General features: G+C 40.1%; 1 protein-coding gene and 1 non-coding gene across 2 annotated transcripts; both read left to right on the plus strand.

Annotated features, from left to right (window-relative positions):
- Positions 1–5,831: 5,831 nt before the first annotated feature.
- Positions 5,832–8,302, plus strand: LOC101834067 (cytochrome c oxidase subunit 7C, mitochondrial). The gene is made up of 3 exons (XM_005065682.4): positions 5,832–6,021; positions 6,748–6,890; positions 8,223–8,302. Exons 1-2 carry the CDS (start codon positions 5,947–5,949, stop codon positions 6,862–6,864), a joined length of 192 nt encoding a protein of 63 aa, XP_005065739.1. The 5' UTR covers positions 5,832–5,946; the 3' UTR covers positions 6,865–6,890; positions 8,223–8,302.
- On the plus strand, positions 8,074–8,135 carry LOC121133231. The gene has a single exon (XR_005870023.1). It is a non-coding gene; the product is annotated as a small nucleolar RNA Z39 (small nucleolar RNA).
- Positions 8,303–14,311: the final 6,009 nt, after the last annotated feature.

The raw sequence follows: 14,311 nt of genomic DNA on the forward strand, positions 1-14,311 counted from the left end.
AGTAAGACGCTAGGAGGAATCTGTGGTTAGCTGTTTTACTTTATCCTACTGCTGGTTAAAGAATAGAATACTGCCAGATCTCTCTCTGGTTTTTTTCCTTCCCCTTGAAGTGAACTTGAAGGAGACTAAGCTAAGGATAAAATCTATACTGAAACTATGTTATTGGGGATTTATTTAATTGATATTATCCAATTAGTAATGAAAAAGTGTATACAGTCATGTGTGTGTAAGTGCTCATGTGTGTGTGTGTGTGTGTGTGTGTGTGTGTGTGTGGTATTTGTTTAAATAAAAACACACTTTGCAGGCAGGGGGAGATGGTAAAGTGTGTAATGTGCAATAGTACTTTTACAATCCTAGGGACCTAAGTTCAGATCCTCAGAACCCAATTAAAAGATGGACACAGAAACACAAGTTGTCAGTAAACTCAGCATGCTGCAATGGAAAAATGAAAACAGAAAAATCTGTAGGGTTTCAAAGGATAGTTAGCCTGGCTTACACAGCAGTGAAGGAAGTGAAGGAATACTTTCTCAAAACAAGGTCTCAATGAAAGGACTGATTCCAAAGGTTGTCCTTTGACACACATGTGCTGTAGTACACACACACACAGAGAGAGAGAGAGAGAGAGAGAGAGAGAGAGAGAGAGAGAGAGAGAGAGAGAGAGAGAGAGAGAGAGGCAATAGCACACACACAAAGTAAAGAAAAAAGGGAAAATGAAAAGAATAGCTTTTTTTTAACCAAGTGTTTTAAAATAATTGTCATGAAGGTACTCTAAGGGCAATAGTAGCCATGAACACAAAGGTCAGAAATTGTTCTAATATTATGTGATCTCAGTCACTTTTAATCTCATGCCAATTCCCGTTAACTCACTGACAGCATCAGAAAGCTGAAACACGCATTTCTGAGCATGTCTAGTGCTCTCCAATGCCAAAGCAACTGTAAGACAGCTAGCTACAGCTCTTTGTTCTGTTGTTGGTGTAGACAAGTTTCTTAAGAGCTAGGGAGTCATCACAGCAGTAAAATGGAAAGAGACAGCCATTAAGTTAGATTAAGTCTTTTAAATGATACAGGCAAGCTGCCAACCAGATCTAGGGTGAGAAAAGATATGGTAATGGAAGCCTGTTTAAAAAGGTTAACTCCTTTAAGAAGCTACTCAACCTAATTGATTAATTTGTTGACTTTTAACAATCTCCCTTAATCTTAATAGCTTGCAAGAATAACCATATCGCCATATCATTATAGATGATAAATTTATAACTAAACAGTTTGGGAAAGCAACTCTACACATCACCGAATGCAGTCAGGTAATGATATTCAAGCTGATGGTGGGACTGGGCTTTCAGAACAAGACAGTTATTCCACTAATAGATCCCTTTTTGTTGAATCTAGGGAACTTTCCAGGAGGACTTTGAGTAGAGGAAACTTCTTTCCTGAGAGCTCATTGTTTCAAGAGGTAAGAAAGGCATCTCTAAATATCGTCACATCTGGGCAAGACACTGGCACATGCCAGTCTCTGCCACACTCTCCTAGTGAATGGAGTCCCAGGAAGGCTATTGCCCAATTCTTATGAAAATAATTAATTTAATTATGTTATTCACTAAATTCTGAAGCTATATTCTAAAGACACTGTCCTGTGAGAACTCAATTAATGTGAATTAGAATTGATGGTAAATCAAATCCGCAGGTAGCATTATTTATAATATTAAAAAGTAGAATTAAGAATAAGAACATGCTCTTTGTTTATAGTCTGGAGTTTCTAGGCCCTAGGAATGAGAGGGATTGGGAACTGCTATGGTTACTTTGATAAATGGTAATATTGTTAAACTACCTTCTAAATATTTGTGTTTATATCAATGGATCTGTGCTGCTGTTAGCCTTGATGAGATAAACTTCTTCCTAAATTGGACAGTAGTCAATGCAGACTTTCAAGTAGTCAAAACACAGAGAATAAGACATTGTGAGTGCTCAGTCTTAATTGGAACATCTGTACCAACTTCTTCCCCAAGCCTCAGGGAACACCATGGAAGAAGGTTGGAAAGAATGTAGGAACAGGAGGATTAAGAGTGCTTTGAAACATGTCCACTGCACTTGCGCATTCACAGCAGATGTGGTCACTTGCACAAGATCTGAAAAAGATTAGCTTATTCAAAATTATAGCACGGGGAGGTTGCTCACAAACCCCAAACCTAGTTGGGGAGCAATTGACAACTGATGGCTCCTGGGGGAAGAAAAGTCTGTTTGCCTTGAGTGTGACCATTGGTAGGTTTTCCCTGCTGAAGTAGATGGCGATAAACCCATTTATCAAGTCCATATGGGCAACATTGTATGTACTCAATGGGATAGCTTAAACAAAGACATGGAGGGAACATGTTGGAGGATGTCCAAAGGGAGGACATAGTGAAAGTGAATATATACCATCAAAACACATCACATACATATATAGAATGCTCACAGAATAAAAAAGGTATTATTACAAATCTTTTGATATGAAAAAGTATAGAATAAGACTCTTAAAAATTGAAGAAGGATCTAAAAAGAAGACAATAGTTGAGTACTTGATGAAGTCAAGTTTCAGGGCTTCAGTACCTTCTTCTAAACTCCATGAGAATTGGACTATATATATGGTACACATACATACACATAGACAAATACACATAAAATAAAAAAAATAATTTTAACTTGAAAAGCATAGGTCTTGGGAGCTCACAAATATAATTCAAACACAGTGAGTAGCTAAGTGTAGAGGGTTTCTTCAGTTCAAAGCCAGCGAGAGCTACATGAGTTTAAGACTGGCATGGACTACATAATGAGACATTGTCTCAAAAACTATTTGTAAAAATTAAGATCTTCTGTATGAGGAGGACAGAAATTGTAGGAATACTGTCACTATTTGTAGAAATAAAACAACAAAACCCTCTGAAGGAGAAACCATGGTTTTTCTCTTTCAAAACTTGTAAATAAAATTTAAAAATTAAGCATATATTATATATCTAGTTTTCAAAAAAGGGGAGGTTGGATTCTTTTGAGCTGTTTGCTGTTGTAAAAACTATCTATTTGAGGCATTATAAACTCTCCAATAGGTGAACAACATGACACTTAGGTGAATATGAGCCTTTACAAGCAAACCTAATTGAATTTTCCCAGGCTCCTCTACCACTATCTTCTTCCAAATGGTATGTATTCACAGAGTACTAAGCATGCCCCTATAACTAATCTACTGTGTTTATTATTCACAATGGTAGTAGACATATATGCCATCAGGAATTCTGGTGAAAACACACCATTACAGCAACTCTTATATAGGAAAATATTAGGGTTGCTCACTCGCAGTTCAGAGGTTCAATTGGTTATCATCAGGGTCGGACAGGGTGATGAAAATGCAGACATGGTCCTGGAAAAGCAGATGAGAGTTCTATATATTTCCAGCAACAGGAAATGATCTGGGACATTGGGTGGTAAACTAAGCATATATGAGACCACAAAGTTCACCTCAGCAGTGACACACTTCCTTTCATAAGACCACACCTACTCCACAATGTCACACCTCCTAATAGTACCACTATCTTTGGGACCATTTTCTTTCAACTCACCCACAGGCTTGTTGGTAATTAACTCGGGAATCTCCTCAAATCTTGCTGTGGAGGAAAAGGACTAAAAAAATTAAGGTTGGAACTAGTAAGATGTAGACACAATTATATTAAAAAGTTCTGTATTAGATAGATGATAGATAGATATAGATAGATGATAGATATTGATAGACATATACACTATATACAGACATATATAACAATTATATTAAACAGATGGTGCAATATTTGGCCATTTTATAAAAGCTAAAATCAGTTACATTTAACAAAAATTATGTATGAAAAATATCATAGAATTAGGAGCATTTCATACTAAAAGAGATCCAGAATGGGCTCACTACACCACAGGTTTGTGTTCTATGTATTCTCAAATAAAATGAAGCGATATACCATATATTGAAGCAGCATGCACACCCACATATGTACACCCTCTCACACACACACACTACAAAAGTGTAGGATAGAAATCTATCCTATATATATATATATATATATATATATATATATATATATATAAGACATTGGTACAATTACATCTGCCATGCTCTTTTAGTGACAATACTCACAGGGAGTCCATCTAGACTAAGTGGATAGCATTCACCTCTTCATAGAATTTCCAGATGTTTTTAACAAAGAGATCCACAGATATGTGGATGACAGATAAATAGAAAGATGATTGAGATAGATAGATAGATAGATAGATAGATAGATAGATGATAGATAGACAGACAGGCAGACTGACAGAAAGCTAGATGACAAAGTTTGACGCTGTGATTTGTTTAACACCTGTTACTTGCTGAGACTTAGTTGCTTGAATGTGAGAGATCCCAACTCAACATTTTTAGATCCCTAGTGACTAGCCAATCACAGAGTGACTTGCCCTTCTGCACTCTCCTGAAAAACTGGATACCTCAAGATAAACTTAAAAGATAACCCTCCCTCTTCCAGGAACTAGCTCACCACATTCCTGCTCAATGTTTAACTGTACAATGCCCAAATAATGCTTGCTTGAGATAACCTTCCTGTTAAGACATAAGCTATCATTTAACTTCCTCATCCTTTATGTTTATGATGATGTTTGCCTAACTCCCCCATTCAGTTTTTCCCTTAAAAAAAAAGCCCAACTGCAGCTACTAAGGGTTGAACTCCTCTGCCCCTGCGAGGGTTATGAGCTTGGCCCCAGTGCACTGGTTCCCCGAATAAACCTCGTGTGCTTGCAGCAAGAACAGTCTCTCTTGAATTATTGGGATGTAGGCTTATCTCGAGACTTGAGTGGGGGTCTTCCCACTCTGGGGGTCTTTCAAATGTAAAATGTTTACACACTCCCTAGGATATAGTTCACTATGCATAGAGGGCACTTCCAGTGAAATTTTATCATCAAATATGAAATATATTTAGATCTTTAAAATTTATCTTTTCCTATTTTTGATATTATAATTGCATCATTTTCCCTTTCCTTTTTCTCTCCTCTCAATGCCTGCTATGTATGGTGCCTTGAACCCCTTCAAATTCATTGTTTCTTTTCTTCATTTGGTATTTTCACATACATGAGCAACATTATACAGACTGAGAAAGTTATATTTGTGTATTTAGGAATATATACAGTGCTCCCACCTCTGTTTTAAAAAATCTATCAGTGTCTAATGGCATTGTCCAATGTTGATGCTACATGACACTGTTATGTTTAGCAGGGATACACCAATCTGTAATCCAGGAAAGATCCAGACGTCAGAGGGTATGTCTTCCACTATCTATCTACTCATGCTGCGGATAGGAGTTTTATCTGGTCTCTGTGTTCCTTTATGTCCAGTTTGCATCTTCAAGAATCCATCTCAGCATTTCAAATAAGTTTTATCCATGGCATCCCTCGTGCTACACGTTGTGTGTTCACGTGTTTGTGTACCCTCTGACAGGACCACACTGCCTTCAGTGTGGGCTAAGTACTGCCGCGAAAAACATGTGACGTACTCACAGGAAAAGAAGTTTTATTTTCTTGTTCCACAAACACCGTTAAATAGCTTCAGCTGCCTCAATGAATTCTTTCTGGAAACAAACCCCAAGAATCCTAGATCTGGACTCAGCTCCAGAACCTGAATCACTGTTGGTAAGATTTCATTTGATTCTGGGGTCCCAGAGCCAAACTACATTTCCCACAATCCTCCGGAACCGCTATGCTTCCGGGTACGATCTGAACTACAAAGCCCACAATCCTCAGAGGTCGCCCGCGGGCTGCGCTCCCGAGAGTCCCCGCGGTGGTTCCCGTCTTCCCTTTCGGTCCCCGCTGCTGTGACAAGGTCGTGAGGAAGCGCGGCCGTTTCTCCCGCCTGGCAGCCCTGCGGCCCTCGCCAGCCCCCGCGGCGCCATGCTGGGCCAGAGTGTCCGGAGGTTCACCACCTCCGTGGTCCGTCGCAGCCACTACGAGGAGGGCCCGGGGAAGGTGAGCGAGTGCCCGCTGCGTAGGGAGAGGGCGGCCTGGCGCCACCAGCTCACCCGAGGGCCTGTAGTTGGGGGGGGGGTGGCGGCCGCTCCGGGGCTCGGGAGTTCGCGCTGTCCCCGCTTCCCGAGCTCCGCCGGGATCCAGGCCTCGGCCGACAGCCGCTCCCGCCCGGAGCCGCAAGGCCGGGGCGCCGGGGCCGCCCAGGGTGGAGCCGGGCGGCGTCGCGCGGCCCGTGAAGGTCATCGGGAGCAGAGAGGACGCGAGCCTGGGGCTGCGGGTCAGCCGACCACACCCGCACATCGCCGCCCGAGCCCCGGAGCAGCCCCCGTGTGACCACGCCGAGTGTTAGCTCCGCCGCCGAGGCGAGCGCAGGGTGAGGGGCGAGGGAGGCTGCCCGGGAGCAGCCCGAGCTCCGCACGGTGGAGGACACTGCCGTGAGCTCCGTGAAGGAGGATGTCTACTAACACTGAGCTACACTGGTGTGTTTGTTTGTGAAGTAACTGCTTTGCAGGGTATTTTATCCAGTATGCAAGACTTGATCGTTTTGTTTCCTTTTTTTTTACACTTGCTGACTGGTATTCCGAAAACCTAGGTGTTTATATCATGTTCTGTCGAATGCACCTAATTGTAAAATGCATGTGTGTACAGTTGCCCCTGTCCCTTTTATTCGGTAAGATCGGATTCTTTGAGGGACTGTTCTTGACACTTTTTCCGCTTTCCCAACAGAATTTGCCGTTTTCAGTGGAAAACAAGTGGCGGTTGCTGGCTATGATGACTGTGTACTTTGGATCTGGATTTGCCGCTCCCTTCTTCATAGTAAGGCACCAGCTACTCAAAAAGTGAGGATATTCAATTCACCCCTTTAACAGGTAATTGGGTTTCTGGTTTTCCTAAATAGTAATTTCTATTGTGTACCCTGTGTACTCCCTCAGGACACAATAAATCCTTGTGTGCTGGTTCCTGAAGGTAAGTATGTGATATTGGGAAAGACAAGTCTGCCAACCCTATGTTGTCTTTATAGATGAAGGTCGGTGTTTATGGGGTACCACTTTAACTGATGTTGAGGACAGACTCCCCAGCAACCCGTAAGATGAGTCGTATTAAAGCCCCATTGAAGACACAAATAATAACTTTGCTAAAATTCCATAGGATACATTAGCCTCGTATCCCACGTAGGGTAATTTTGTTGTGAATTTCATACTTTATAAATCACTCTTGTGTCTTGAACTAAAATAATTGACTCTTGCAAACACACTGGGGGCATATAGCCTATTAACACTAAGATGGCATCATCATTTGCAAAGTTCACAAGGAACTCCACAATTTAGTTGCTAAACTGCAAAAAAACGAAACACAAAATAGATTTGCTTTTAAATTTTCTTTTGGACTGCATTTATATCATCAGTCCTTAATCTGTGGGTCATGACCCCTTTTGGAGTCTAACGATCCTTTTGAAGGGGTCATCTAAGACCATCAGAAAACATGGATACTTAAATTATGATTCAGAACAGTAGCAAAATTAGAGTTATGACTTAGCAATGAAAATAATTTTATGGGGGGTCATCACAGCATAAGGAACTGTATTAGAAAGGCTGAGAACGACTGATTTCTAGCTATCCCAGAGTGCATGTGGCCTCTAAGCTACAGGCTTCAGACTTAGGTTCCTTTTGTGAGGGATCTTTTTTTCATTCTTGGGATTTTTCCAGACAGGGTTTCTCTGTGCAGGTCTGGCTGTTGTGGAACTCTGTAGACCAGGCTGGGCTAACACTCACGGATACCCAACTGCCTCTGCCTCCCTGAGTCAAGGGTTAAAGGCTTGTGTCCCCACTGCCTGCTTACTTGCACGTAGGCATGTGGTATATATTATGTGAAACTCCCAAGAAAGAAATGCTCTAGTGTTTAGTTTATCAATCTATGATACCTGCTATGGTATTAAATACTGCCTTAAGGAAATACATTGTTACTACATCTCTGTAAATGTTGCATACTGGTAGCTTGAAGATTTCTTCCATATGCATCATGGTTTGTCGGCATAATTCATACAAGATTTTGATACATGTGATGAAGCAAATCAGTATGATAAACTCATGATACTGTAAACGCTTTCTGATGTATCAAACTCATAGAAGATATGAAACTACTGTGACTTCTGGCAGGTAATATGGGCTTCTTATGCCATTGATTTTGTTTTTGTTTTTCAGAATGAAGATTAAGAGATGTGATCTGAAAATTGGATTAAACTCTTGAACTCTTATTACTAAATAAAATTGTAAATAAACCAGTGACATATTTAATGCCTCTTCTCTGAAATAAATGTGAGAGGGATAAGCCTTGGCTTACCATTAGTAATCTCATGTAGGCTTATGGTTAGTATAATTTGCACTACAGAAAAATTTTAATGGAAAATTTTTAAGTTGACTTTAGAAAAAATGTATTTCCCTAGATGCAAGTTAACAGATCTTTTGCAGATATTCCTCAGACTCTAGACCATAGGTGTTTGGTCAAACCCCAGGATATGTTTTCAAGACAAGCTTCTGTTGCTTCCATAATGGTCACTCTGAAGTTGGGATAGTGTGATAACCTGAGGTTTGTAGCAGAATACCCAAAGAAAGGATGTGGACTTTGCACAAAGGCCCAAAATCCAGGCCAAATTTATGTTAGCAAGGGCCCTTCCTCAGTTTCCTTAAACTTCAATATAGGTATTCAAAACCACTTCTTGTGATGATCAAGGAAAAAATATGTGGGCTGGTATAAGAAATCATCAGGATAATACTTGGCATGCAATGCTGAGAACCTGGGTTGAGATTCCCCAGAATCCACTTGAAAGCCCATGTGGAAATTCCTGCCTTTAACAGTAATGTACATCCCTCAAGCTCATGGGACAGCCAGCTTACCTGTGTCTGAATCACAATTCAGTTGAAGACCTGTCTCAAAGGTCCCCACCTGCATTGACACAAGAATGAAAATAGAACTTAAACTCATTCCTACGGTTTAAGTAGAGTAACTGAAATAAATGAAAAATGAATGCATTGAGATGGTGCTAAAACTGCTGAGGGATGAGTATTACAATAACTGACCTGATCTAGTTTGTACTGCCAAAACACAGCCTTATAATGTCTAAAGGCGATGTGTTATACTTTGATATACTCTATCCTCTTCAGAGGGAAAGTCTTGTATGAACCATAGTATTTAATCACATGAGGCTTGATTCAGTTGAGGCCTCCCATAATCCAAAACACTACACACTAAGTGTCCATTAGTGTCAGTAGTCATATAATTAAGCATGTGTTGAAATTACTCATTTCTGTGTCTTCCATACCATGTTTTGTCGTATTTTCAAATCGGAAAGATATATATATATATATATATATATATATATATATATATATATTTTTTTTTTTTTTTTTTGGTTTTTCGAGACAGGGTTTCTCTGTAGTGCTTTGGAGCCTGTCCTGGCACCTGCCTCTGCCTCCCGAGTGCTAGGATTAAAGGCATGTGCCGTTGCCCAGCCCAAGATATCTTTATTCTTGTATTTCATCTATAATCTAGTGAATGCTAGATGGGCATTTTAAAAGGATTATCAGAACCCAAGCAATATTTCTTAAAAAGAGTGGATAGAGAAAATGTGGTACATTTACACAATGGAGTACTATTCTGCGGAAAAAAGCAATGGAATCTTGAAATTCACAGGCAAATGGAAGAAGAAACCATCCTGAGTGAGGTAACCCAGTCACAAAAAGACAAACATGATATGTACTCACTGATGTATGGATTTTAGACATGAATCGGGAATGCCAGTCTACAGTCCCACAGCCAGAGAGTCTGGGGAACAGAACCTTCATCCAGCGACTGACGAAAGCAAAGGCCAATACCCACAGACAAACACTGAACTGAACTGGAATCCAGTGACAGAAAGAGAATTGATGGGCAAAGGAGTTAAGACTGGGCTGGTTTAACCCACAGAAACAGTTGGCCTGAACAAAGGTGACTCTTGGACTCCAGATTGATGGCTGTGTGGAAAGCATGGGACTGACCCAGACCCCCTGAATATGGGTGTCAGTAAGAAGGACTAGGTAGTATTTACCCCTGGCTTACAAATAGACTTTGAGTGCCCATGCTGCGATATGGGAGGCTCTCTCAGCCGGGACTCTTAGGGGAGAGCCTAGGCCCTGCCCTGGATGAAATGACACTTATTGGAGATCACCCTCGAGTGCCTCACCCTCCTTGGTGATCAGAGTGGAGATTGGGTGGGGAACTGGGGACCTGGTGGGGAAGGGGGAAGGGGGGAGGGAGAGGGAGCCAGGATTGATGTGAAACAAGATTGTTTCTAACCTAAATAAAATATAATAATAATAGTAATAAAAGGCAAACTCTTTAAGTTTGGGTTTGTTTCAGTGTGCCGTAGGTTAAAAAAAAAATCCACAAAAACTTAACTGGGGTCTCCCAAGTATGAATATTGAAATAATTGAAATGTGGAAACCACAAGAAGATAGAATTTGTGCCAAAATGTAATTCAGATATGCATGGTTTATTCCCTCTCACTTTTCTTTGCTCAAGTTTCACTGATGATAGATTCATTGGTTTACCTCTGGCAGACAAAGGGTGTGGGGTTTTTGTTGCTTTAAAAAGAGATCAATTACATCCTGCTGGGCGGTGGTGGCACATGCCTTTAATCCCAGCACTCAGGAGGCAGAGGCAGGCAGATCTCTGAGTTCGAGGCCGGGCTGGACCGATAGCCCCGAAACAATACAGAGAAACCCTGTCTCGTAAAAACCAAAAAAAAAAAAAAAAAAAAAAAAATCAATTACATCTTAAGAGACAAGAGTGTCTCAGGCTCACTCTCACTAAGGAGTCAACCCAACCAGAAAATCATGGTGAGAATTCTCAAAGGAAGGAGACAGAATGCAATAGAAGACACCAAATGCCCTGTGACTATGTATACACACGTATATAGACAGAACTTAAAAAATAAAATGAATCCCTCAGGTATTTCCATAAATATTGAAATTTCTATGACTTTAGCTTAAAATTTTCATCAGTCAAAATTTTTACGTATTAGCAAATGATATTTTGTTCTCAATCTGTATACAAAAAAGGAAGCAATACCTGTTTTCTACCTGTGTTAATCAGATGAAAGATTTTTAGAATAACTAAAGCTGATTTTGTATAGTCAAGTCCATATTTAAATATGGGTCAAAGCACCCTGTTTGTTGCCTGACTTACAGGACCTTTGGATTTTTCATAAATATGTGAGAAGCAAACTATTCTTTTAGTTTTGCCAACGAGAAATTAAAAACACAAAAATTTGGACACTGATGCTGTTGAAAGGCAATGCACTGTTCAACTTCCTGATTCAGGGGCTAATGTCCCCACCCACCTAGCTCCATGAGAGACCGCATCGAGCAGAGCTCTTTATTAAATATGTGGAGGGAGCCAGAAGCACATTGTTTTAAGCCTGTGGTGTTTCTTTTAAGAAGATCAACTTCTCTACATCTCTAATTCTGCAACGCAGAATGTGGCAAATAGATCCCCAAGGCTCCTTTCAATTTCAAATAAGTGTTACCTCCAATTACAACTATAGAAGCACAACAGAAGTTTTTTTTTCTACTCTCAAAGAAAAATCTCATAAACACTCCCTTTCTGTGTAAATAGGATCCAAAATGATGGAGGGTTGAGCATTGAAAATGTTCTTTGTTTCAGGTACAGTTATTAGGAATTGCTGTTCTATCATTTTGATGGACCTTATTCACTTATTGGCCCCTTTGTAAAAATTAAATAACCTGGGTTCACTGAACTGAACCCAAGGAACCCAGTGACAGAGAGAGAGAGGAGTGATGAGCAAATTGGCAAAGAATGGGCTGGCAAAACCAGCAGAGACAGCTGATCTGAACAGGGGAGTGCTCTTGGACCCCAGACCGACAGTGGGGAGGCCAGCATGGGACTGATCTGGACCCCCCAAATGTGAATGTACCAAATTGTCTATCCATTCTTCAGCATCTAGCTTGCTTACATGTGCTGGCTATTACAAATAATTCTGCTGTGAGCATAGTGGAACAGATGTCCTTGTTGTATGAAGGTGCATCTTTTGGGTATATACCTAAGAGTGAAATTGCTGGATCTTGTGGTACACTGATTCCCATTTTCCAGAGGAACCATGATACTGATTTCCAAAGTGACTGTGTGAGTTGACACTCCCACCAGCAGTTGAGGAGTGTTCCCCTTTCTACACATCCTCTCCGGCATAAACTATCCTTGGTGTTTTTGATTTTGACCATTTGGACAGGAGCGAGATGGTATCTCAGAGTTGTTTTGCTTTGCATTTCCCTAATGGTTAATGATGATGAGCACTTTATTATGTGTCTTTGAGCCACTTTAGATTCCTCTATAGAGAAATTTCCATTTAGTTCTGTACCCCACTTTTTAATTGGAGTATTTGGTGTTTTGGTGACTTACTTCATGAGTTCTTTGTATATTTTGGAAATCAGGCTTCTGTCAGATCAGATGTGGGATGGTGAATATCTTTTCCCATTCTGTGGGCTGCCATTTTGTTTTATTGGCTGTGTGCTTTGCATTACAGAAGCTTCTCAGTTTCAGGAAGTCCCATTTATTAACTGTTGATCTCAGTATCTGTGCTACTGGTGTTATGTTCAGGAAGTAGTCTCCTGAAGGAATTCATTCAATAGTACCTCCCACTTTCTCTTCTAAGAGGTTCAGTGTGACTGATTTTATGTTTAGGTCTTTGATCCATTTTAACTTACGTTTTGTGAATGGCAATAGACATGGATCTGTCTGTAGTCTTCATGCTAGCATCCAGTTATGTGAGCACCATTGGTTGAAGATACTTTCTTTTTTCCATTGTATAATTTTAATTTCTTTGTCTAAAATCAGGTGTTCGTAGGTGTGTGGGTGAATATCAGGATGTTCAATTCTATTTCATTGGTCTACCTGTCTATTTTTATGCCAGTACCAAGCTGTTTTCAGAACTATAACTCTATAATAGAGCTTGAAGTCAGGGATGGTGATGTCTCCAGAAGTTCCTTTATTGTACAGTGTTGTTTTGGCTATCCTGGATAATTTGTTTCTCTATATAAATTTGAGTATTGTCCTTTCAAGGTCTGTGAAGAATTGTGCTGGGATTTTGATGGGGATTGCATTGAATCTGTAGATTGCTTTTGGCAAGATTGCCATTTTTACCATGTTGATCCTACCTATCCATGAGCATGGGACATCTTTCCATTGCCTGGTATCTTCTTAAGTTTCTATCTTTAAAGACGCAAAGTTCTTGTTATAGATGTATTTCACTTGTTGGTTAGCATCACCCCCAAGGTATTTTATGTTGTTTGTGGCCATTGTAAAGGGTGATGTTTCTCTGATTTCATTCTCTGTCCATTCATCATCTGTATATAGCAAGGCTACTGATTTCTTGAGTTAATCTTGTATCCTGCCACTTTGCTGAAGATGTTTATTGGCTGTAGGAGTGCCCTGGTAGAGTTTTTCTGGTCACTTATGTAAACTATCATATCATCTACAAAGAGTGAAATTTTGACATCTTCCTTTTCAATTTGTATTCAATTGATCTTGTTTTGTTGTTTTATTTCTCTAGCTAGATCGTTGAGTCCAATATAGAACAGATAAAGAGAGAGTGGACTGCCTTGCTTTGTTTCTGATTTTAGAGGAGTCATGTTGAGTTTCTCTCCATTTAGTTTGATGTTGGCTCTTGGTTTGCTGTATTATGTTTGGGTATGTTTCTGTTATCCCAGATTCCTTCAGGACCTTAATCATTAAGGAGTGTTGGATTTTGTCAAAGGCTTTTTCAGCATCTTGTGAGATGATCATGGGGTTTTTCTTTTATCAGTTTGTTTATATGGGGTGTTTTATTGATAGATTTTTGTATGTTGAACCATCCCTGCATCTCTGGGATAAACCCTACTTGATCATGATGGATGATTTCTCTGATGTGTTCTTGAATTCCAGTATTTTATTATTTTTGTATCCATGTTTCATGAGGGATATTTGTTGGTAGTTCTCTTTCTTACTTGTGTCTTTGTGTGGCTTGGGTTCCAAGGTGATTGTGGCCTTGTAAAAAGAGTTTGGCAATGAACCTTCTGCTTCTATTGTGTGGAACAATTTGAAGAGTACAGGTATTATCTCTTCTTTGAACTTCTGGTATAATTCTGCACTGAAGCCATCTGGTGCTGGGCTTTATTTGGTTGGGAGACTTTTGATAACTGATTTTATTTCATGAGCAGTTATAGGTCTGCTTAAATTGCTTATCTGTTCTCGATTTAAG

This window comes from Mesocricetus auratus, unplaced genomic scaffold (genome assembly GCF_017639785.1).
Source record: "Mesocricetus auratus isolate SY011 unplaced genomic scaffold, BCM_Maur_2.0 Super-Scaffold_100020, whole genome shotgun sequence".
Lineage (NCBI taxonomy): Eukaryota > Metazoa > Chordata > Mammalia > Rodentia > Cricetidae > Mesocricetus > Mesocricetus auratus.